Source organism: Patiria miniata, unplaced genomic scaffold (assembly GCF_015706575.1).
Source record: "Patiria miniata isolate m_02_andy unplaced genomic scaffold, ASM1570657v1 HiC_scaffold_4, whole genome shotgun sequence".
NCBI classification, from domain to species: domain Eukaryota; kingdom Metazoa; phylum Echinodermata; class Asteroidea; order Valvatida; family Asterinidae; genus Patiria; species Patiria miniata.
In genome coordinates this window covers 11,295,944-11,320,894 of record NW_024037071.1, presented here as the reverse complement: position 1 = coordinate 11,320,894, position 24,951 = coordinate 11,295,944, and the positions used below count along the sequence as shown (strand labels likewise).

Sequence of the window (24,951 nt, the reverse complement as noted above, 5' to 3'; positions counted from 1 at the left end):
TGTTCCCAGCAAAAAGTTGTTCCAAGAACTATGATTCATACATGTGTCGAATTTAAAATTTGTATGATTTATAATTCGCGTGGAAAAAATTGCATTCACAATACGCATGGGGAACATTGAAGCCTTTCAATGCAATTTTGTTGCAAAGTGATTTTTGCGTCAGAACGCTCATATGCCCTTCTGTCGGGCACCAAAAAGCTTTGTATTTGTTACACATGATTTACCTCGATGAATACAGCTTGGGTTGAAAACTTTTTGATCTTGATAGTTTTAAGGAACTTATTCACACGATGTATATTACAAATACAAATAACTGTTTTTCTCAACACAAGGAAAATATTAGAATTGAGGATTCTCACAAAAGTCTTGATGCCCACCTTTCTTTAGGTCAACACGGTGGACATACATATTTCCAGCCAATGAAGTCTCCTGCATGGTTTGGAAGTTGATTGTCACTTGTCCATCTTCAAGATTCAGACTAACTGAGGGGCGCTTCTTGTTGTAGGCATCCTCTATGATAACATTCACCTCAGGATCATATGCTTCCAGTCCACGTGGCGTGCCGTACTTCCATTGCACCTATGAGATTCACCAACCAACAATTTAATATATCTTTCACATACAGTTCTCTTTTAGTTTTCGTTATTGGCTGCTTCGGCAATTGTATTCATTTAGATTTTGGGTGTTTCTTTAACTTGCAGAAACAGCCCTTGTTTTCGATCCTTTTTTTCTCTTTTCTTTTTCAGACTCCTGTCCATAGCATTTGTCCACTTACGTCAATCCCACTGACTTTATACTAGGCACACATATAGACCAGTCTGCAGACTGTGCCAAACAATGACACCATCATCAGGATTGGCTGATTTAAATCACGTTGATTTAAATCACTGATTTAAATTGCGATACAAAATCAAATTATTTATTTTTTAAAAATCACTGATTTAAATCACTTTTTTTGTAAAAATCTTATTTTTGGAAAAATAAATTGCTCGAGGGTTATTTTAATTATTTAAATCAACTGATTCCACTTAATGGACCTATCGCCGTTTGCGAGTTAGCCACACCCTCTAGACAACCATATGCACTTTTTGTACGTTAAGTTTTGTTTGTCTCAGGATGTGGGTTCCGCGTCCATTTGTATATCATGTAATTGGAATTTTTTTAACAAGCTGCTTTGACGCAATATAATTGTTTTGATTAAAGTCAAGATCTGAGTAGAAAAGTTGTTTTTTGTGCATACTACAGGTACAACTCAGTAGTATTTTTTATTTTGTAGCTTAATAGGTGAGTTTAGGTTTAAGGGTGCATTTTTTGAAGCCGAGGGTGTACATGTGGACCCTATCTCAGCAGAAAACAATTGTTTTGTTATACCACTGTTATAGATTACAGCTATCCAATTCTGTCACTGGTAACGTCTGAAACTGTGGGTCTCTTCCCGTTGCGGTACAGAATTGGCAAACTATTTGTACAGAATTGTTCGCATTTTTCTTCATGCTGATGCTGTCCTGTTCAAAAATCAAATTTCTGATTTTGTCTTTCGAACAAGAGAGAACCTCTTCTTTGGAGGCGACCTGCTGTCATCTGCCGACATTATGAATGACGGCCACAAAAATTGGCACAGTTAAAAAAGGAAGACGAACAGTGATGAATAATGTACACAACATTGGCTGTCTTAGCAAAAATAATGCTTCAGTGTCCCCCATGGCACATCTTACAGGAACATACATCAATTTACGTAGTACCAGCGTAGCTACAACCTCGTTCCCGAGGTCACACTAATATAATACAACGTGGTGAAAACGACACTTTCAACAGCAGGAAAGATCAAGGTAATGTACCCCCGTGGGGTACATCACTCATGTACCACGAAATACATCGCTCATGCGTTTTTGTGGCATGTCACGTGATCCACTCTCGACCAATAAAAATAACAATCTATTACCGTGGTATACATGTAATATGTTCAGAACATCTGATCACTCTGCAACTTCCTACTGCAAATGTATTACTCCTAATAACACAACATTAATATGCAATAACAAAATGCTGAAACAGTTGTGTGTTTGTCCTCAAACGTAAATTTAGTTGGAGTTTTTTTTTTAACAATTTCGTCATTGCATTTGTACACATGTTCATTGTGCATGCCAATTTGGGCACTTAATATGCACATCACTCTGATTGCCTTATACTTGGTACACACATAGACCAGCACCTACAGATGTGCCCAACTTTGACGTCATCATGATGCCATCATTTGTCACGTGACATCAGAAGGTGCACATTTTCAAGGCCTATATCTAGAGAAGCTCACGTCCTTTTGGGTTGAAACTTGGTGTGAACCTACAGATGAATTTTTATGTGACCTCATGATGACGTCATCACACGTCATGTGAGATCACATTAAAGGTGGATTTTTCTATGGCCCGTATCTAAAGAACTATACTTCTGACATCACTTGAACATCTTCATCCCTTAAAAATTCTTTAAAGAGCCATTTTCCCTTGAAATTACAGTTAACTAAATTTTCACGGATTTTTCAACATATTAAGCCAGATTAGGAGTAAGTAAAAACACCCTTAAGATAGACCCAGTGTACCGTTATGTATGACCAATGATAATCCTCAGTGGCCAGGGTCATTAAACAAATGTGAAAATACCCTTACGGGATTAGTCCTATATAAGCCAGATGTAAATGTCCGTGAAACATCTCTTAAAGATTCTTTTCACGGAGAAATGGACTTTTAACGAAAGTTTAAGGGATCAGATGTTCATAGTAATTATTTGATACGTTTTTGTACCAAGACTTGTTTGTGTTATCGATGAAAACTGAATGGATGTCACGAATCATGATGACATCTTTACACCTCATGTGATGTAGCATTTAACCAGTTCACATCTGACGACGCAAAGGTTTTGCAGTATTCTGAACGGATGACGGATAAACACACAGCGAGTGAGGCTGGAAATATCTATCTGCGACCCGTTTGCAGTGAGCTTAATCAAAGGCCGATACCCCCAGAACTACAGGGTGAGTAAAACAAAAAGAAACCGAAATGCCGGGACTATTGTTTAGTGAAGTTCTGCATGTAGCAGTTTCAAAATCTAGGATATGAAAGCCGAATATGTAAACTTTGTTGTAGTACAAGAATCATTCAAATCGCTAATGTACTTTTCAAGTTACGGAATTTTAAATACAACCACCGCTTTAAGGTTCTGTCCACAGATCACAAAAAAGTTCAGTGTTCTTTCAGCAAAACGAAAACAAATCACATAGGGGTGTGTGTGAATTGTTTTCGTTTTGCTGAAAGAACGCACATTTTTTTTGTGATCCGTGGACAGAACTTTAAAACCGCGGTTGTGTTTAAAATTCCGTAACTTGAAAAGTTCTTGCATGATTTGAATGATTCTTATACTAAAAGAAAGCTTAGGCCCCCCAAAAATATACTTCTGCTTCCGGTTACCCGACCGACCCTATTTTTAGGCCGCAACCCTAAACATTTTATCAGCAAGTCCAAAAAAATAATAAATTAATAATTGAAATTTTGAATAAATAATAAAAAAAAAATTTGTTGTCTTTTCTGTCTACACAAAATACCTCTCAACAACCCTTCCGCGTCAAAAATGCTTGTATTTATTTGTTTTCTAACTTACATTCACTATTTTTTTCCAAAGGAACCTCTTTTGCTTTTACAAATTTGCTTCGCGATAACTACTTTGCAATTCGATGTCGCGGTGACACGTACGTAATGCTACATTGTAGCTCAATGCGGCGACGACTGGTTCCCGCCGCGCCACTCAGGGGCCAATTTAGAAGACATGATGAAAATGCGGTAACCAGTCTGTGCATAACTATGCGCTAGCACATGCGCTAGCATGGCTATGCATGGCAGGCCCACGCAGTGCACTGTCAACTGGTCAGTCAGATTCCACATCGTAAAAATGCCAACAAAACACCGATGGAGAAAGAACATTTTTGAAAGTTAATAAACAGAACTTGATCTCTCTTGTCTGTGTATGTATTTTCCATGTTAAAGAGTTCATTTTGAGATGGCACTACTCGTATTTTGAGTGATACGACGCAGCTAATTTCCCAAAAATTATCCACCGTAAAAACAAGGTCTGTCGCCCGTGGTCACACGTGCATTCATGCATGCATTACAAATTTTTGGCCAGTTTCCCATCTTGACTAGCGTTCTGAATATGGTACGCACGACCTGAATTTTCCATTATTTTTTAAGAATTATTTGAACGTAAAAATATTGACAATAATTAAGGTAGGTTTATTCAATTTTTGTGGCAATTTTTTGTATAGCTTTCATAGTGCAATGGAAATAGTTCAGGCTAAAACTTCGTATATAATTGAATACCCCATTCAATCAGCATAAAAAATTGGCCCCCCCCCAAAAAAAATCTGACTGATAAACCCTATTTTTCAAAGGCATGTAATCAGAAGCAGAACTATTTTTTGGGGGGGCCTAACGAATTGGGTTTTCATATCCTAGATTTTCAAAGTGCTACATGAAGAACTTCATTAAAACAATAGTCCCGACATTTGCTGTCCTTTTTTAATCTTTACTCACCCTGTAAAGGTCAAATTGGGTTGAAAATTGGGATGTGTTACAGATGAAAATTGAAGTGAGTCTTGATGACGTCATCAAATGACATGTGGCGTTATATAACATGTATAACATGTATAATGTATAACATGATATAAACATGCATCAAATATGCCAAAACAGACCTGTATATGTCGCCTACAATCACAAGTCTAGTTTTTTTTCAGTAATATGCAAACACAAAATGTGCTGTAGAAAAATGATTACAATGGGAAGCATGAAAAATTTACCAAAACTTGGATGATGTCACATATTTCTTACAAAACTGTATATGTCTCGTTAAGGTGGTTTTTTTTTTTAAACTAATGTGGACATGACAGTTTCTATCTACAAGACTGTCTTATTGAAGGTTGTGAACTTACTTCCTTGAAAAGATGCACACTTCGTTGCATCTTAAGTTCCTCTATTTGCATTCTTGTGAAGAGTTCTTGGATTTTAATGCAGGCATCTTTGACTTTGATGTTACAACCCTCAACCTTCACAAACTTGGCATGTCCCTTATTGTGGCAGTTTATTGTCACCTGTCTCATTTTTTTAGGACAAAAAATAAACAGTAAAGGTAAAAGGACTAAAAGCAAAAACAAGGCAAAAACAAACATTTTTTTTTTAATTGAAGTTGTACTAAACTGAGCTATCCAACCCTATGTTAGCAGTTTCTGACCAGAATTTTATTTTTCAAATAAATCTTGAAGTGAATGTGATGCATCACAAGAGGGATGCATCCAAGTTGGAAATCAATGAAAAACTTACTGCCCCTCATTTATGATAAAACCATAATGGTCTTGTTCATGTTTTCAAATCATCCCGTTGTTTGTGGGTTACCTTTTTTGGGATTGAACATAAATAGCGTTACATACTTTTTTTTTTAATTTGGATCTATTTGCATTCGTTTATTCAATCAATCCACCTGAAATGACTAACAGATGACTAAAAAACATTCAATAAGAAGTACACAAACATTCAAGATAAAATGTACACCAAGAACTTTGGCTGTGTTCGAATTACTTAGCCATGGCTTGCAATTACACACAAGTCTATGGAAAGTGGCTGCAGCTGCTTCCTATAGACTTGTGTGTAATTACAAGCTATAGCCAAGTAATATGGACATAACCTTTTTGTAATTAATATAAATCAATAAATGAACCCATGGCTGGTTCATGACAGTGTCTTACTGATGAGTAATTATTTAAGCAATTAGCAAGGTCATTTTGATTGGGGGGGGGGGGAATTTCTTTAAAAGGGCACTTGCACATATATTCATGCAGAAATGTAGACTCATTTTTTTCTCCGAACACTTGGCCTCCGTATAAAATCAAATTTTTTTTTGGGGGGGGGGGGGGGAGGAGCGAAATGGCGACTTACAAAAGCTGACTTAGAAATGGAAATGCATTACAGACAATCGGGACTTTAGTCAGACGGCCGACTTGAGCGATTTGACAACTGAGTTGTACGATGTCGACTTGGCAGGAGTTTACTGTATGCACATTAACGGACAATATAGGGCACTTTGCAAGGCAATAGGTGTGCGAAATTGAATAAAAAGGCACTGACATAAAGGCCCGTGAAATTAAACAAAAAGGCATCGTATAGGCCGCTGGCACAAAAAAGGCACCACTTTTTTCAAAAGGGCACTTGTTCAGAAAAAGGGCACTAGTTAACAAAAGAAGGGCACTCTTTAAGAGGCTCAATAGAGTGCTCAGGTGGTTTCGGGTGCAACATGCAAAGGGTTAATATGTGACTACATACATTATACTTCTTCCCAATGGCGCGGAGTTCAGCCCGATGTTCATCGGTCATTTTGTCTATCATTCCATGTTCATCAGATAGATACTGTGACAAAATAAAAGTAGAATTGCATTACAAGTATATAAGGTTCAGTGGGTAGAGACATAATTCAATATTTATCTCTGGTTGGCGGAAAGTCTCCATAACCGCTGGACACAGTGACATGATTGTACTTCATCATTTGTTCTTCTGACTTAATAAATCTGTCTCTTGTAATGCGTGTCTGATAATTTTACATATGGATAAGCCTAGTAATCTCGTTGATCTAGAATATATAGACATGTATCTTTTCTTTAAACAACCGCTGTGATTCAATGATCTAGGCAAATAGACAATTATGAATGTAAACAGAGAATTATGTACACATATAGACATATATATGCGCAAAAATAGACAACGGTTCACACAGATTATTGTTCCCAGATAAATATCACATAGGGCGCATACTGTTAACTCAAAAAATTGTAGAGTGCGCATTCATAGACAACTGACAAGAATGTACTCCCACAAGATTGTACTCCCGCATTATTGTACTCCCGCATTATTGTACTCCCACAAGATTGCACTCCCACGAGATTGTATTTCCACAAGATTGTACTCTGGCAAGATTGTAGTTTGGCAAGATTGTACTCCGGCAAGAATGTACTCCCTCAAGATTGTACTCCCACAAGATTGTACTCCCACAAGATTGTACTCCCACAAGATTGTACTCCCACAAGATTGTACATTGGCAAGAATGTACTTTGGCAAGATTGTACTCCAACAAGAATGTGCTCCCTCAAGATTGTACTCCCACAAGATTGTACTTCCAGCAGATTGTTCTCCCACCAGATTGTACTCCCACAAGGTTGTACTCCCACAAGATATTGTACTCCCAGATAGTACTCCGGCAAGATTGTACTTCAACAAGATTGTACTTTGGCAAGATTGTACCGCGGCAAGAATGTACTCCTGGCCACGATATTGTTCTTCCAAAAGATTGTACTCCGCAAGATTGTATTTTGGAAAGGATGTTCTCCCGCGAGATAGTACCTGAATACACTATTTTCATTAAAAAAAAAGCAAGGGTACTAAGCGAAAATGTTTTGTGAATTCAAGTATTACTTAAACTGTAAGACTTGTCTTTGTCAAATATTTTAGTGGGGTGCTTACCGTTTGATGGCATAAAGTCACTTTGTTTATACTGCCCCAGGCCAATGGAGTACAACCAATGAAATTCCAAAGTGATTAAAAGATGCCATAGAAAATGTATTAGTCTACCTCAGACGTATATTCCTCATCTTGAAACTGATCAATCTTGCCAGATGCTCTCTTGACAGAAGACATGTCCATGGCGTAGATATTGAGAATGATGGTTTCTTCAAGACTTTCATCATCTGTTGAAGCATCATTAGGGGCAGCACCACCAGACACAACAGACCAGGCAGATTTCATCAACCCTGTCATCCAAATATGGATAGTAACACATCAAATTCACTTAAAGATAAAACAATTCCAATTTGTTCAACCCATTTTTATTAGATAAGTGGTACATAAAATCGACTATGCAATCGCGTTCTTCAATAAAATCCACGATATGCATAGTTGACTCATTTATATGCATTGGGGCTTATGTTTCCTTTAATGATTATATGAGTTAATTACCGTATTCAATGTTTATGATGTCTTTATTTTTAAGTTCTTTAATTTGTATAATGTTCATTTTCCAATTCGTCAATCAATTTTCCATCATAAACATACATTAGTGATGTATGTGGCAAATCTATTGGAATTATTAGTCGTTTGAGATTTGTATATTCCAAGCTATCATTTTACGCACCCTTTATTGTTCCTTAATTTTACCTTATATTATTTATTGTAATATTGTAAGGGCCAATGGATTTCCAAATAATTTACGTAATATAGTTTTTTTACAAAAAAATGCTATCCATGTAATTTCCAACAGTCATTTTCAAGCAAGCATCAACCCGCTTTATTCAATAATTACAATCTTCTTCTTATCAATTATATCAATATTTTTCAGCAACTGGCATTTATTTATAAACATTCCTTTAATTAACTTCCCCAACACTTTATTAATATGGTTCAACCTAATCATCATCTTCCCTATTGCATATTTCCAAGTTCACGACATCTGCCTTTAAACACAGTATAAGGCACTCTGGGCCACTTCACTGGAATGGTTTACCTTCAAGTTTAAGGAATAGTCAGAGCTTGTTCAGTTTTCAACGTTATCTTAAGTCGTACCTTCTTCAAAAGTGATTTTGTTTAAAATTTAGTTTCTACTCTGATATATACTCTTACTACATATTTTTCTTTCTTTTTTTACAGTTGGATCAACCACTGGAATTGTGTGTGTATTTGCTTCGTGTATTTACATGTAATATGTACTGTTTGTGTTTTGTCAATTTAGTCTGTACTGTAGCGTTTGTAATTGTATGAGCACTCCCTATTACACAAATCTTGGGGTGATCGATCATTTCTTACGCAGGTCCTCATCTTTGGAACAAACTACCCCTTGCCATTTGCAATATCTCATCGCTTTCTGAATTTAAAGTTGCCCTGAAGATCTATTTGTTTCAGACCACTCAGAATATTCTTGTTTAGTTAAATTAAATTGTTTTGTTATTTCTGATTTGATATAATTTTTGTTTGCGCCATGAGCGTCATTTATGGCGGATATTGGTGCGGTATAAATTGCAGTTATTATTTTATTATATTATTTAAGCTGTGTTTTTTGGCTGTGCCTCCAAATCCTACCCTTCTATTTATATTGTATTCCTATTGATTGATGGAATTGGAAATAAATGATGATGATGATGATGATGATGATGATGATTCATATGCACAGGATGAAATTTAACATACATGTTGTAGTTTTCTACTGCAGTGGATTCTCTTTTTAGCTGCGGGATAGCAGCTCAACAAATCGCCATGTCTCTCTGTTAGTCAGTTAGTTAGTAACAAACATTGACACTGTCTATTGCTTCTACATATTTTGACCCATTTCAACAAAACTTTGTCAAAAGTATAATAAGCCTAGCCCCATCATATCACAAGACCAAAGTGGGTCAAAGGTCATCATGGGGTCACAAACCTGATAATTTTACTCCAAACACTACTCCTTCCAAAATTTACATGGCTCAATCACGTGACTCATGCATGAACAAAATTCGTTGGCCCACAGCTTCCAAGATATTTCTGATCGAGCTTAATTGTTTGGGCATACTTCAGATCGATTCAATACTTAATGAGCAGTCAATGAGCTAATACATAAAAGTACCGAAATAGTTTGTTTTTTATTCAGGCACGGTTATAAATATGTAGCTAGCAACAAGGTATTTACCCAAGCCTTTAGACAGCAAGACTTTTTGCTCTCTGTACGAAGTGCCAACGCCGCTCTTCAGAGCATCTTGAAATCCAGAAACCATGTCTCGCTGGAATATGACTAGACGGATGAGACGGAGATATTGAGGCTTCTTACGGACTGCAAATTCACCAACAGCTGTCAACATGGTACTGGCACAGTCTGCCACTGACTGACCAGCTTGGCCTGAACAGAAAAGGAATTCTGTGATTACTTTGGGTCTTTCAATTTTAATAGAATTCAACACAGACCAATGGCTATATACAACAGCAACCGTATACTATAATTTCATGTTTTATAGTTTTTTGTTCAAGTTGAAAAAAAGTGATCAGCCTATCTTTTCCACAGCTCCTTTTTATACTATGTCAGAGTGATGAGGCAGTAAAGGGCTGTCCATAAAGTGCGTATGCACAAAGGGAGGGAGGATGGAGGAGGGGGGTTATTAACAATGCATGCCCATGTGCAATTTCGGGTACATTCTTTGAAACTCTCAGGATCACTTATAAAAACCTCAAGAAATTAAAAACCACTTTATGCCATTGTTTTCTTTCCCTTTTATGGGCGGGGCATGACTTTAACAAGTGGGGGCTTCGTGTGCAAAAAAATGATTCAGATAATTTCACTTTTCATGTTGAGCATTTGGACACCTCACCCAAGAGCTACATCACGTGAAAAAAAGAAAAAGAGAATTCCAGAATTGTGCCTCTTCAGGGACGGGGCCACATTTTTTAAAAGCTGGGGGCAAATGTCATTAACAGACATTTTTTTTGGGGGGGGGGGGGTTTGTTTCCACTCAGTACAAAAAAAAGTGGCCTGGCAAAATACTTGCCTGTCAAATCATAAGAAAATTGTTCCCTTTTGGAGGTGTTACATTTTTTTCATAAAAAGGGGCATTTTCCAAAAGTGGGCTTGCGGGAGCCCATATGCATTGTGGGTATATATTCTTTGGAACTCTCAGGATCCCCTATGGACACCTCAACATGTCCAAACAAATCGCTTGGTCCCATTTTTTCAATGCCCCTGGGGTTGTCATTTTGAATTTCCAAATGTCAGCCACTTAAACATCTATCCTACATATTGTACACATATAAATTAACAACATACATGTAATCAACTTTGAGACATTTATGTTTTGGTCTTTTATATTGTATCCTGAATACAATGCTGACCTGCTTGACAAAACACTTAAACTGTAACAGCCATCTTAAGCTTCAAATTGGCCGCCACTTATGGTTTATATTAAAGAAACTATTTGCACTTAATGTAAAAAGTCTGAAAATGGCAAAGTTCAATAAGCCAAAGAGCAAAGTTATCAAGCTCAGATTATTAAGCGAATGAAATGTAAATCACTTGTAATTGGACACAAGTTTGATGAGGCATTTGATATCCATGACCTTATTCAGAAAGAAAAGTTTGAGAATCAGTCCATAGTTTCACAAGAGATATGGGTGGATTGTTTTATTTAGTACTTTAAATATGGCATACTATTGAATATATATGTGTGTACCAAATGTCTAATTATTATGATTAGGGCTACCTCCACATTAGATATATCAAAAGGAAAACGTGATAATGCAAGCCTGTTTAAGAGGTATATGCCTGTAAATCTTTCAAATTTTCACATGTGAAAAGTAGTATATAAAGTCAATGTTTATTTAATTCAGACATTTTTTTCATGTAATTTGAACTGGTAACATGCTATCCTGGAATATTATTAGTCATTTTATAAGGGCCTGGGAACTTTTGCCAAACTGGGACCAAGTCACTATCAAAACCTCGTCCAGCCAAGCTTTTGCGGATCCGGCGATTAGAGAAAGAATTAGATCCTGCTTCCAAACAGATGCTTGACAACGTTCTCTTAAGATGTGTTTCATTTATGCATTACTTTAGCAGTGTGACAGCTTTCGGACTGCGCAAGGTATATACGGCCATGGAGATAGACCTTTCAGATGCAGTTTTCTCAAAATTGGGGAGACATATTTAGGTGAACAAACTGGTTTTTGACTGTTTCTCTGTATGTCTCCCCAATCCCCACCTAATTCTCATTGGAAAGCGGACTTGAAAACAAAGCGTGACGTCATAGGGTATCAGGTCTATTCCACTGACAACTGTGCAACTGCAAGATGTTCCTGCAAAGTAACTAGTTTGCACTGAAGATGTGAGGCTTAAGAGATGTGAGCAGATACAGCCAGCCACCCTGATGCTGACACTTTTTGCGAACTTGTAAAATGACTAATAAAATTAAGGAAAGCATGTAACCATTTCGAATTAAACAAAATATATTACATATAATAAAAATCTTGTGTAATCCACCCATATCTGGATTTAACGTGTGAAACTATGGACAGATACCCGTAGGTCTCAAGCTGTTTTTTTTTACTGAATAAGTTCACGGATATCAAATGCCTCATCGAACTTGTGTCCAATTACAAGTGATATATATATCATTCGCTTAATCATCTTATTTTTAGACTTTTTCCAATAAGTGCAAATAGTTTCTTTAATATAAACTATAAGTCGCGACCATTTTTAAAGTTTATAATGACTGTTACAGTTTGAGTGTACTGTCAAGCAGGTCAGCATTGTATTCATGATACAATATAAAAGATCAAAACATAAATGTCTCAACAGTCGATTACATGTATTTTGTCAATTTATATGTGTGCAATATGTAGGATAAATGTTTAAGTGGCTGACATTTGGAAAATCAAAATGACAACCCCAGGGGCGTTGAAAAAATTGGACCAAGCGATTTGTTTGGACTTGTTGAGGTGTCCATAGGTGATCCTGAGAGTTCCAAAGAATATATACCCACAATGCATATGGGCTCTCGCAAGCACACTTTTGGAAAATGCCCCCTTTTTATGAAAAAAAAGTGACTCACCCCCAAAAGGGAACATTTTATTTTATGATTTGACAGGCAAGCATTCTGCCATGCAGGTTTCTGTACTGAATGGAAGCAAAAACTAATAACAAAAACAAACAAAATGTCCGTTACAGCTCCATTTTCTGTTAATGGCATTTGCCCCCTCCTTTTTAAAATGTGGCCCCACCCCCGAAGAGGCACAATTCTGGAATTGTTTTCCTCGTGATGTAGCTCTTGGGTCCAAATGCTAAAAAGAAAAGTGAAATTATCTGAATCATTAGTCATTAAAGTCATGCCCCGCCCATTAAAGGGTCAGAAAAAAATGGCATCAAGTGGTTTCGAACTTCTTGAGGTATCTTTAAGAGATCCTGAGAGTTTCAAAGAATGCATCCGAAATTGCAAATGGGAGGTTATTTTCGACCGTAAGCCCACCGACTATATTTACCTTTTGATAAACTGTCATAAAATCAATACAATTTCTCAGATTTAATACCTACCAGGGCCAGCTTTTAACATGTTTAAGCATAAAAAATCATCATCCTTCAACCCCCCAAATTTAAATTTCTTCCTGATGCCACTGCCAGCCAACGCCTCTCGAGGTCATTAAACTTCAGAAAGAGCAAAATTACACAAAACGCGATTGTGATAAGGAACAGCAACTTCTGCAACCTATCGCTGACTTCTCTTTAAACTAACAATATTTTTTGTTAATTTGAGCAGCATCTTTTGGTAGAAATCTTTTTTTGTGTGGCATTTTGTCTTCTTCGTTATCGTTTTACCTCAAATTTTCCACAAGAAATCGAAACCCTGCCCTCTATTAACACTCTTGTTGGTTTACACGTTGCTTACTAGTTTGGCAATAACCTAACTATACACCATCGCCAAAAAATGACTGCTTTAATTAGCCGGCAAGCATAACACATTTGCAAGGCTTTGTAATGTGCATGTGCAGTACAGAAGGGAGGGGCACAGTGCATACTTTATGGACGGCCTTCAAGATGGAATATGATTAAATGTATTTTTTGGTCGAAAAACTATTTTAGGTAGTCATTTTGGCATCTTGTTTATGCAAAATGCAAGTTTTATTTTGAGTTTTTATATTCAAGGTAGGGAACTTCAGATACAGGGTACTGAAATGTCCTTTTCTTGCTTTGGCAGTTACCAAATAAGAAACTCATCATGAAACCATGAGAAAGTTGTTTTGTTGGCCTTTTTTATTTTATAGTTTATTCACTTAACTTCAGGAGATCTATTGTGCAAAAAAATCCACCCTTAATGCTTTGACTAGAATAACGGCACAGAATTGACAGAAGACCCCCTCTAAATGTGATGCAAGTCGCCATGGAAGTGCCATTACAATCTTCCTAATTACCTGTGCCCAGTGCTGGGAATGAAACTGACTTCACTTTCTTATCCTCTGCCTGCTGCAGGGTCTTGAACACTATAGTTTTAATGTCTTCCGGAGTTCGAGGAGTAACAACATGGCAAATAAAGCTGCACTGAAGTGACCCACCACCAGTCCAATAGATTAGTTTCTTCGGGTCTGTTGACATGTTGTACAAGGAAAATGTAAAAGGTATGATTAATATAAATATAAATAAAATCACAATGAATTCGCAATTGATGAGGGTTCACAGAATTTCTACGCCAGCTCTTTGCATCAAAAGTATCCCCCACAACTTTTTTGGGAAAAAAAATCTGTCTGCATGGTTGAAAAATGTTGGAATAGAGCAAATTTAACCGAGAAACAATAGATAGACGATATATCCGAAAGGCGTAATTAGACCCACAGCGGGCACAATGAATTCGCAACTGATGAGGGTTCACAGTATTTCTACGCAAACTAATTTCATCAAAAGTATCCCCCACAACTTTTTAAAAAAAAAAAAGAAGAGAAACTCTAGTTTAAAAATGTTGGAATAGTGCAAATTTAGCCGAGAATCAACTCCTTAGTTCCTTTTTTTTGGAGGGGGGGGGGGGGAGGGGAGAAAAGAGAAGGTGGGGGGGGGGGGCGCTGGATGGACGATATATCCAAATGGCGCAAATTAGACCCACAGCGGGTGCAATGAATTTGCGATTGATGAGGGTTCACAAAATTTCTATGCAAGCTCATTTGAATCAAAAGTACCCCCTCCAAATCACTTTATGAAAAAAAAGAGATTGTCTGGTTAACAAAAATGGTGGAACAGTGCAAATATAGCCGAGGATCAACTCCCAAGTTTTTGGGCTTCCATCTGAGGGAAGACTTGATAAAATTACGTTCGAAAAATGGGTCATATTTGCCCGAGAAAATGTAGGGATGCCACTTGTAAATTTGGCTACACGCTTGGCCATTACCCTTGCTCTATGCCATTACTTACATACGGTCGTAAAAGTGGTCCTTTAATCATTCTACACAAAACCCCAAGCACCGGGGGTATTGTGTACAAACCTTGTCACACGACCTATCAAGCTCAATTGAATTTGGCAAAAACCTCACCATAAAGAATAAGTCAAGACAGAAGTACCTGACCAACTTTTACGAGAATGTGTTCGCAATGAAGATTGCTGGTGTGCAAACTATAGCCTCTGAACGTCCTTTTTGTGATGTTTGCTAAATTTTATGTTTTTTTTTTCAATCAAACTTTGATTCTCAAGTTTAACAAACTTAATAAAGAGAATGTAAAACATGATTTAAAATTATGGAATATGTGTAAATTCAAGACAATAATTTGATTTGATTTGATTTGATTTGAAATGGTATATTTTAATTTAACCATGACAGCAAAAAGCTGAATTGCGGTTAATTTACATTAAAAAAACATTAAAAGAGTTATACATGTTAAACAAAATGATGAATAAAAGAGAAAAGACATAATCACCTTTTTTGCGAAGCGTATCACACTCTTTCGCGATACTCTTTCCACCATTGGTCAGGATAGCCTTAGAAACTGGACCTGTAAAAACATCTACTTTGTAATCATTGATGCGATACATGTACTTATGCATGGAGTTATTACATGTTAATGTTATCCGATACAACGTTCATCCATCTTTAGCTTCAGAGAAGGCGGGTAGTCGACAATGATACTTGCCAGTTTAGCAAGAACGTTCTGATACATATATATGAAATCGATATACCATCATGTGCCTGCTGCTAGTTTTGCTGTTTACTAAGTATGCACGTGAGTGTTCATGCACAGTAAATATTTATCAGCATTTTTTCCAAGTGCAATGATGCTGAAGTGAAGAATATTGTGTGGACAATAATGATGCCTCCTCTATTAAAAAAAGGTTCTCCACAATGCGGTAGAAACTAAACTTTCCTGAGGTTGAGCAAGATTCTGCTGGTGCGCTGGAAGTTTCTCCCAAGATTTTGTGCTGAGGTTGAATAATGCAACTGTAAAATTCAGCAACTGAATATATACGAGGTATAGTAAAACAATGTATAAGTGGAAAAAAACCCTAATATAGCTATTAGGCTATATATATCGACTATCCTAATATCGACTATCCACCCTCAAACAATGTTATTTGTCTTTTCAAAAAAATACCTTGCAAAGCCAATCTTAGCCCAACACTGTTGACAATGACATCAGTTGCTTCTTTCACAAGGTCTCCCCGTCCAACTTGAAGACAAACAGAACCTATCTTTGTCTGTAGCATTCCTGTGTCATCACGTTGTATGGGTGAGTAAGCTTGGCGGTCAGTGGGAGCTACAGAAACATGTGTGACAGGTGTTTGGTAAAGATGAGATCGTGGAACATCAATTAAAAAATGATCAGTTTGATGATCAAGGTGCAAGAGTATTGAGTTGACATACATGATCTTCTGATGAAATGGCAGAGTTGTAATGCATTCAATCATAAGACAAAAGTCAAATTACAAATCAAAACGCAAGCCACACCCCTACAGTCATGTGGTTGCTAAGGCAAATCGTCTGCCGTTGTTAAGCAAAGCTAATCCGATTAAGCTATAGCAGAGCAGGGAAGTTTATGCACCACAAAAAACATGGCCTTTTGAACGTTGTGTTTCTTAAAAATATGCACAGTATGATTGAGAAGTTAAATTAAAACGGAAGAAGAAACTTTCCCCAAATCTCTGTATTTATATGAAATTCTAGGAATTTTTATTTTTTTTATTTAACGAGTAGTTGAACACTTATATAATCTAAGTATATTCCGAATTTCAGCTTAATCTGTTGTTGCAAACGCTAAAATTACAATTTGAACCATCTCCATGGAAAACTTCGACGATGATTTCTGCCGACCCAAGCCACATGCATTGTTCAGCAAAGCGCCTTAAGCCCGGTTCATACTCTGCGCAAAAGCGAAAGCAAACGCGAATTGGTGACGTCATGAGGAGTATTCGCGCTGCGAATTTGTAAAAGTTGAACATTTTTTTAACTCGGACGAATTTCGTAGCGAATGTTTTATGACGTCGAATCGCTTCGCATTCGCATTCGCATTCGCATGAAGTATGAACCGGGCTTTAGGCGCTACGGTTGACCGATTTCGGCCAAGCCACACAATATCGTATTGTAGATTAGCATATTCATTAGCGTCACTCAGTGTGTTTTGGCGTGGGTCTCGGTATCGACCAATGGAAGCCGGCAAAAAGGGTGATATTTATCAATTAACAACTCGTGAAGGAGGCTTTTTTCAAAATGTTTACTGAATTTTTACTTTAAGGAACCTTATTAATATTGGTGAGGCTTAAAAAAATTGACAGCTATTGCAAACGTCAGTGTTACAACTTTCAATGATGCACGTAGCCAGGCCTATTTTTCCAATTTCAACAAAAAGTAATGAATATACCACAACGATTTTTGGCACATACTTGGATCATTATAAGGGAAATAAATCCTGAATGTTGCATGAAAATACGGTCTTCCAAACTGGAGAAATTAATTTTCAAAGATTTCGCCCGCCAACGTGAACATGTGTGCACATGTAGTTTCATTCAAAATAAAGTGCTACGCAACCTTTAGAAATCGCCCTTCGCAACCACTAGACTGCCTAATCAAGTCAGAAGTGACAGAGATGAACAATGACAAAGCAATGATTTATCACAGTTCATTAGAAGAGCTTGTCGTCTGACTTGAGACTGGATGACTCATGACTGGCCTGTGCAGACCTGTGATGATTTACTATTAATGTTGACACTGGAAATGAGAAAATCTTCCCAGTACAATAAAGCAAAGTGAAACAAATGTTGGGCATTAACAAAAATAAAAGGTGATATTCCCAAGGAACATGAAGGACATACTTCAATGCCTCGGGTTTTAAAACATGAACTTTTACGTCACGTGACCAGTACTACTACTAGTACTCTACCACAGGAATTTCACAATTTAATACCATAGTGTAACAAAGCAAAGTTAAACGCAATTTATGCAATATACATTTGCAATAAACAAGTGCAAATCCAGTCACCTCTGCCAATGTCGGTGCCATCTTCGTCCTCCTGAAATTGGCTGAATCGATCCATCACAGCCCTTTTGAATACATCACAAGTTGGCTGGTCATTGTTGGTGAAATGAATCTCCGTCAGGGTGGGGATGGGCATGTTCTGACAGAACTCAGCCACGGCGTTAAGGATCTGCTTTGCGGCAAGGTCAACTGGGAAGCCATAAACACCAGTGCTGATGGCTGGTATGGCGATGGACTGCATATTCAGCTTATTTGCCAGTTTCAGGCAAGCAATGACGCCGTCATACAGCAGATGCTCTTCAAGGCTTGACTTATCATCATCTGGAATAGATGTGGCTCCTCCATGATGTGGCCATTTAGGTCCTGCAACATGAAAAACTCTCTTGCAGGGTAGTTTTCCGTTAGTGGTGTGAACAGGCTCACCCACATACAATTGGCGACGCTTGAACCTCAATATTTGCTCACACTCAGTCTGAATGACTCTCCCACCTGTGAAAGAAATGAAGACATCCAGACAATCAACTCATTTATGCCAAATGCTTCAAGTAATGTATCAAAGCCCATATAAGCCCAACTGTGAATAAACTCCACTATTTATATTGCAATGTATAATGTAATGCATATATCTAGTTAGGTTTACCTGCTTCGACAACAGCAGCTGCTAGTCCTCCAACATGTTTCAGTTCTGTGTTTGTAGCATTCACTATGCAGTCTACTTGTTGCCTTGTCAGGTCACCTCTGCATACTTTCAAAGTGAAGCCATTTGGTAGAGCAATTCGGCAGAGTACCCTCGTGGATACCATTGGTCTCACTGCTGCACCTCCTCCAACTTCAGCTTCATCATCGCTGTCTTCCTGCACATTCTCTCGGATAACACACTGGCATTCATCCTCAAGCGATTCCAAAAACTTCTTCCCTTTGCTTTCTTGGAAGAGTTGGGCCATTCCAGTCCTTGAGACCGGATAAGGCTGCTCCTTGATTCTATCTATCAGGGAAACAATGACCTGCCTTGCAGCTTCCAAACCCTCTTCATTTCCTTGAATCACAAATCCCTTGTGGCGGCCACTCTTCTGTGGCTGGATTTTCACATGGTGTTTGGCATTCTGCATTGCTACGTTTACCAAATCTGCGCCATGGAATTTGTCGATGAGACATATTTTGTTCTTGTTTGCTGGAACGATTTTCTTTAGGATGACATTGTCTTTCAAGAAATCTATGATTTTATGCTTTGTCTCGCCCAAGTTAGTCTTGAAACCTGCAAGTTCAACAATGTTTCCTGCAGAACAAGAAAACAAAATGGGAAATTACACTTTAACGACTCCAAACCATAAGAACTTAACATAAGTTTTCCGATACAAAAGTGCACCCGCATACATGGAAACAGAATCCAAAATAATAAGACAAACTATATAAGTTTGAATGGAGGTCCACAATAGGTTTTAAAAATGTAGGAAAATCAAAGACATGTATCCAACAGTTGAGACTGGCATTCCAGAGCCACGTAAAACCAAATCAAATTGGAAACGGCACAAGTCAACCTGAGTAGATTTTTGGTTTCCAACAGATGAACTTAACACACGAGTAGTGGATACAAATAAACACACGCTTTTAGCAACAAACTGCCACTGTGCAACTCTTTTTTGTGGTTTGTTTGTTTTCGAATAGTTCCTCCTCGTCCAACATTTTTCTGAAGCAGTTTCTGACCCACAACGGTCAACAAACAAATCCTAATCCAAGTTCGTGACGGCAGAAATTAAGAATATAAGGTAACTACAGAAAAGTGTCAACTTATGATGTTGCGGGAGGAAAAAAATACTACATTTCTCTTTCTTTCACATTTTTACAAAAAGAGCATGCTAAAACCACAACTATTTCTTTTTTATGGGTGGGCTGTGAGACATGTCATATAATAATTATTACTACAAATAACATATATGTATGTGAACAAAAAAACCCCTACATTTGAGTTGAGTTTGGCTCATGACTATAGAGCAACTTCTAAAATCAAGTTGCTCCCGAGTCTGAACGAACTTGACAGTCGATTCTTCACCATCTAACGCGTCTTGTTACTCCCAAGGCTAGCATTTTTTTTTATTGACTGGACTACGAACATGGCGCACAATTTCGCAGGGTCGGAGAACGAAATAAAACTAAAACTTTACAGTTCTTGTTTTTAACAAACGAAATGCTTCATGTAGTACGTGTAATGTTCATGTTCCCTAAAACGCAATGTGGCATGGCCACTAATTATGTTGCATGACACCAAACATGGAGCACCTTGATTTTCTTTCTTCCAAATGTTAAAAATCCCGCGTCGGAAATAAAAATAACCATAGTTTTCTCATTTTTTCTCTTATAATCTCGTATTCAAAGTCGACAGTTTCGTTATCCAATAAAATAAAAAAATGTCGCCTAACAGTTTGATCACATCAGACTACTCGTGTTCTTCATCCCAGTCTTTACTTTGATTTGGCTCAGTGGAACTCTGGAATGCCTGTCTGAACAGAGGGTCTATTTCTCTGTGGAGTGTTTTCCCTAAATTTTACCTCCTTTGTTGCTGATGGCTGCCATAACAAATTTCTGCTTGTTGATCGCATCAAGGAGTCTCCGGCCGGTTTGGTTCTGGAGAACATCCATTGCAGCTTGGCCTCTGATAGGAATGACATCCTCTTCTATTTCCCTACTGAAGTATGCTTTAGCCTCGGTTGTGTCTTTCTTAGTGGCACCAGATATGATGATCTTGCCATCATCGGAACCCTTGCATGCTGCTCGAATGCCCTGCGACCATAGGATCTCATGGATTTTGTCGATAACATTCCGAACGAACTTTACCTTGTTACATCCTGTTTTGAGTTCTACTTTCTCCAAATTGTCCATTTTCCTGCGCATCGACAGCTCTGCATCCCAGACGATCTTACGTGATCCTTCAAAAGTGAGTTTGATTTTATCTTGCAAAGACATGACAGTGATCTTCAGGTTTGGAAAGTCATTTTCAATGACATTCTTGATGCCAAATATGATAAAAGGCTGGGACTTCTCTTCTGTCAAGAGGATGTCTTCTTTTGTTTCCTCAGCTTCATACTCAGCCTTTGCTTTCAACTCCTTAATGATTCTATTGATATCAGTACATCCTTTGTCAACAAATTGCTGCTCCCCAACCAGAGTGAGTGAATGATTGCTAGCAATCAGCTGAATGGAAAAGCTCTGGGTGTTCAGCTGATTTATTTTATCAATGACGTCTTTCCAAAATGGCGGTGGGACTACAATTCTGGATGACTTACACCTGTTCAGGAATTCAGTCAGAACTTGGGTAGCAGTTTCAGACCATTTGAGCCAGGATGGTTGTCGCTGTCCATCTTCCAGTAGAGGTTCCAGCCTAGCTGTTGTCTTATCATCACCATCTGGCCATTTCAGAATGGCCTTTGCATCCCTCAGCTTCTGAATCAATGTTTTCTTTGTGTGTTGGCCCTTCCCGAAGATGAACTCCATGATGGGTTCTTGGACTTGTACAGTGACTGGTTTAGGGACATAAGGAGTATAAGGGACATCTAATGGACTCAGCCTTCCCAGACATTCATGGTACTCTTCAACAAATAGCTCAGTGCCGCCAACCTTGTAGGGACCCCCTTTCGACAGAACGTCACCAACCACTACAGAAAAAAATTAATGCAAACACAATCCGATAATTTCAGATTCAACAGTAAAATTTACTACGAATGCAACAATTTCAGAAATTAGATCATATTTTGGAAAAAAAGTAAAACATTCTGCATTTAGGGAACTTTTACAACTTTCAGTGCCTAAAAATAATCCTAGTAAGTCTAAGTTCATGTAGGCCTACACAAAATTTTCCTCAGAATAAAATTAAAACTTCGTGTAAGGCGGTCCCGATCCCATGAAAACACAATATAACTACAAGTAATTTGACAATGTTTCTGCAGAAGGAGCAACATGAAAGAAAAGAAACTGTTGTTCTTCATGAAATGTTGGCATACCTTTCCAGTCTTCATAGTAAACAATTGCCTGAGTGTCCGTTGGTCCCTGCTGTACGTCTCTGACACCGGTGCCACCACTTTTCCTTTTGTTGTCAAAATACAACTCAATCATCTCCAAAGATGCTTTCGGTGATACCCCTTCAACACAAACATAGTTTTCCAAATAATACGATGCATATGTTGCAACTTGTTTGTACCCTAATTCAGTTTTTACAACACACACAACATCCCTGTAACAATTTATACAGTGTTAAAACTTGCAAAAAATAATGACAAAGAATTCAAACTGACAGATATCCAGGACTGATCCTGGATGCATAGTGTACCAACATTCCACTTAACTTCCATGCAAATGTGGACATGGCTGAAAAGTGAAACATTTATGAAATCTTCAGAACTTCAAGCATCAAATGTGATACTAAATTGAAGGGGACATCAAGACCTTTCACCTGATCGATGTACTGTGCCAGTGAGATGAAATAAAGTGTACATGTATTTCTTGTCAATAAACTGTATTGGGGGCTAAAATTATGGTCACTTTGGCAGTTTTTGTTTTATGCGAAATGTAAGTGTTACTGTGGTTTTTGTTTTGAATGCAGAGCAAAAGGTGATTTTTTTATGCCAAAAGAGTTTTTGTTTGAAAATTAGTTTCTCATTATAATATTTTAACTTGTATCAGTCTGGTGGACAGACTGTAATGCGAAAAACTGTAATGTGAGCAGGCACCCTTTTTCTTTCAAGCATCTATAACAAATTTTGTCTGACTTGTATTGTTCACATAAATACTTTATAAGGTATCGTGTAAAAATACACATTTGTCTATTACAATTTCATTCTAAGCAAACTACTGAATCGAAAGAATCAACAATATTAGCTGGCCTAATTTTCCAGTCTTAAGCAAGACCTTCTCAAAGCCTTTGGCATTTGCTTTTGTAACAATATCTCCAAAGAGTCCCATTCTGAAATGAGGGAGCATACAACTTTTGTTGGTTCCATCTGGGAAAAGCCTTGAATATTGGGTGTTATGCAGAAAAGGAAAGATATTGTCATACTAGTATGAAGACCAAGCACTCAGAATGGTTTTGTTGAATTTATCTAAAATATGAACTAATTCACTGGCTTTACATGTGGGTCTCACCTTCCACGAGAATACAATCTGACTCCTTCATCTTCTCTGCTGTCAAATAGGCTCCACTCAACAGTTTTGAAGAAATTCTTTTGATTACTTTTTCAAAGTCTACAAAACATTCAAAATAATACGCAATCAGTTAGATTTAAGTACAAATTGAACATGCATAGTAACGCAAGGACTAATGAAACACAATGAAGAATGTAGTAAAATGCTAAATAGAAACCATACCTTTTGGGTCTGGGATTTTATATTACTCTTCATATGCTAGGTAGTTCTCATTTAAAGGTTACTGGATTATTTGCTATTTTTATTTAATGTGAAGCAAGAAAGTGCTGAAGATCTAAAGACTGGTGCTGAACAACTAACCTAACTAACCTAATAACGTTTTAACTCTGTTAATGCTGACAATTTAAAATTATAAATTATCCTACCCCAAAGTAAACATCTATAATGTTGGCGCTATGTATCATGCATGTGCAGTCAAGTGCACCTCACTTTTTTTTGAAGAACGTGGCATGCATGAATAAAAGCAGGAGAAGTTACTTTCAAAGAGAAAGTTATACCTTGGATGTCTTCTGTGAATGTGCAAAGTGCTGTTCCGGGCATCTCACCATATTGTATCTTGAACTCATCCGTACCAGACCGATTCTCAACGAACATTGTCACAAGCTCTGGATTACACCAATCAGGAATTCCGCTCAGAAACAGACATCGCTTCTTGACTGGACGAGGATGAGGTTTCTTCTTTACAATCAGTCGCACCATCAGATTATCACCTCCAACCTTATGCTGTCTTGCAATCACTTTGGAAGCAACTATAAGAATTTAAAGAAAAACTATGCTAAAAAAATAAGAAAAGAACCAAGAGTGCCGTTTATTTTCAAACGATAACTTCACCTCCAAACCTATGATCCCATTCAGCCCGTGTCATTATGCTTATACAAAAGCTATGCAAATATCGGGATAGAGTTCATGTGTTCCCTTACGTAAGTACATTCTTTTAATTGTGCCTTTTTTATTTTTGTTTTTAATGCTCACTTAATAACACGATAATTACATACTTGATGTATTCTCAAATGTCATTCTGATGGCCCCAGTCTTTTTGTCATGCTCCCATGCCTTGATGTCACCTCCTCCAGATCTTATGGGATTCTCGAAATGCATCTTGAGCACCTTCTCTGACGATCGGTTGAAACCGGTAACCTCAACAAATCGATCCTCGTCATCCCCTTCTTCCCGTTGGTCTTTAGCCATCTCCTTAGTAAATGGTTAAATAATAGAGATTTTGTCTTTAATGGTGCATAAATGATAGCATTCTGCAATGAACCTTTTACATAAAGTAATTGTACAAAAGCTAATCGACAAAATCGATATAGCTACCTTCATTTCAACATCTTGCCGAAGTAGCTCTTGTTCATCTGATTCACTGTTGCTTGGAAAACTTGCGTCTTCGATTCCTTCCGCCAATGAATTAACGAACCGACGAGCTATCATCAATCCTTCTTCGTTACCTTGAATGAAAACGCCCGTTCTACTGCCGGATTCTGGAGCGATCTTCATGTGGTTGTGCTTGTGTTGCTCTGCCAGGCTGTCCAATGACTTACCATGACGCTTCAGAAGGACATCCATTTTGCTCTTATTCATGTTAATGAATTCTTTGTTGATGACGTTAGCTGTTAGGAATTCAAGTATGCTCTGTTTCACCTCTTCCAAGCTAGTCCTGAATCCAGCCAGCTGTACCACATCTTAAAAAAGGAAATTTTTGTTGAGGTTAACCTG

General features: G+C 37.7%; 1 protein-coding gene across 1 annotated transcript in view; it reads right to left on the bottom strand.

Moving 5' to 3' along the window:
- LOC119740112 (protein mono-ADP-ribosyltransferase PARP14-like) overlaps positions 1-24,951 on the bottom strand; it is a 37,022-nt gene that overhangs the window by 1,968 nt on the left and 10,103 nt on the right. The window contains exons 7-22 of the mRNA XM_038215312.1: positions 24,553-24,917; positions 24,234-24,429; positions 23,736-23,987; positions 23,179-23,277; positions 22,041-22,178; positions 20,592-21,695; positions 18,686-19,321; positions 18,049-18,534; positions 16,168-16,329; positions 15,496-15,570; positions 14,007-14,177; positions 9,748-9,954; positions 7,662-7,840; positions 6,363-6,446; positions 4,979-5,137; positions 378-579 (exon numbers count right to left, since the gene is read on the bottom strand). Of these exons, the coding sequence (XP_038071240.1) occupies positions 378-579; positions 4,979-5,137; positions 6,363-6,446; positions 7,662-7,840; positions 9,748-9,954; positions 14,007-14,177; positions 15,496-15,570; positions 16,168-16,329; positions 18,049-18,534; positions 18,686-19,321; positions 20,592-21,695; positions 22,041-22,178; positions 23,179-23,277; positions 23,736-23,987; positions 24,234-24,429; positions 24,553-24,917 (4,515 nt within the window). The remainder of the gene's footprint in view (positions 1-377; positions 580-4,978; positions 5,138-6,362; positions 6,447-7,661; positions 7,841-9,747; positions 9,955-14,006; positions 14,178-15,495; positions 15,571-16,167; positions 16,330-18,048; positions 18,535-18,685; positions 19,322-20,591; positions 21,696-22,040; positions 22,179-23,178; positions 23,278-23,735; positions 23,988-24,233; positions 24,430-24,552; positions 24,918-24,951) is intronic.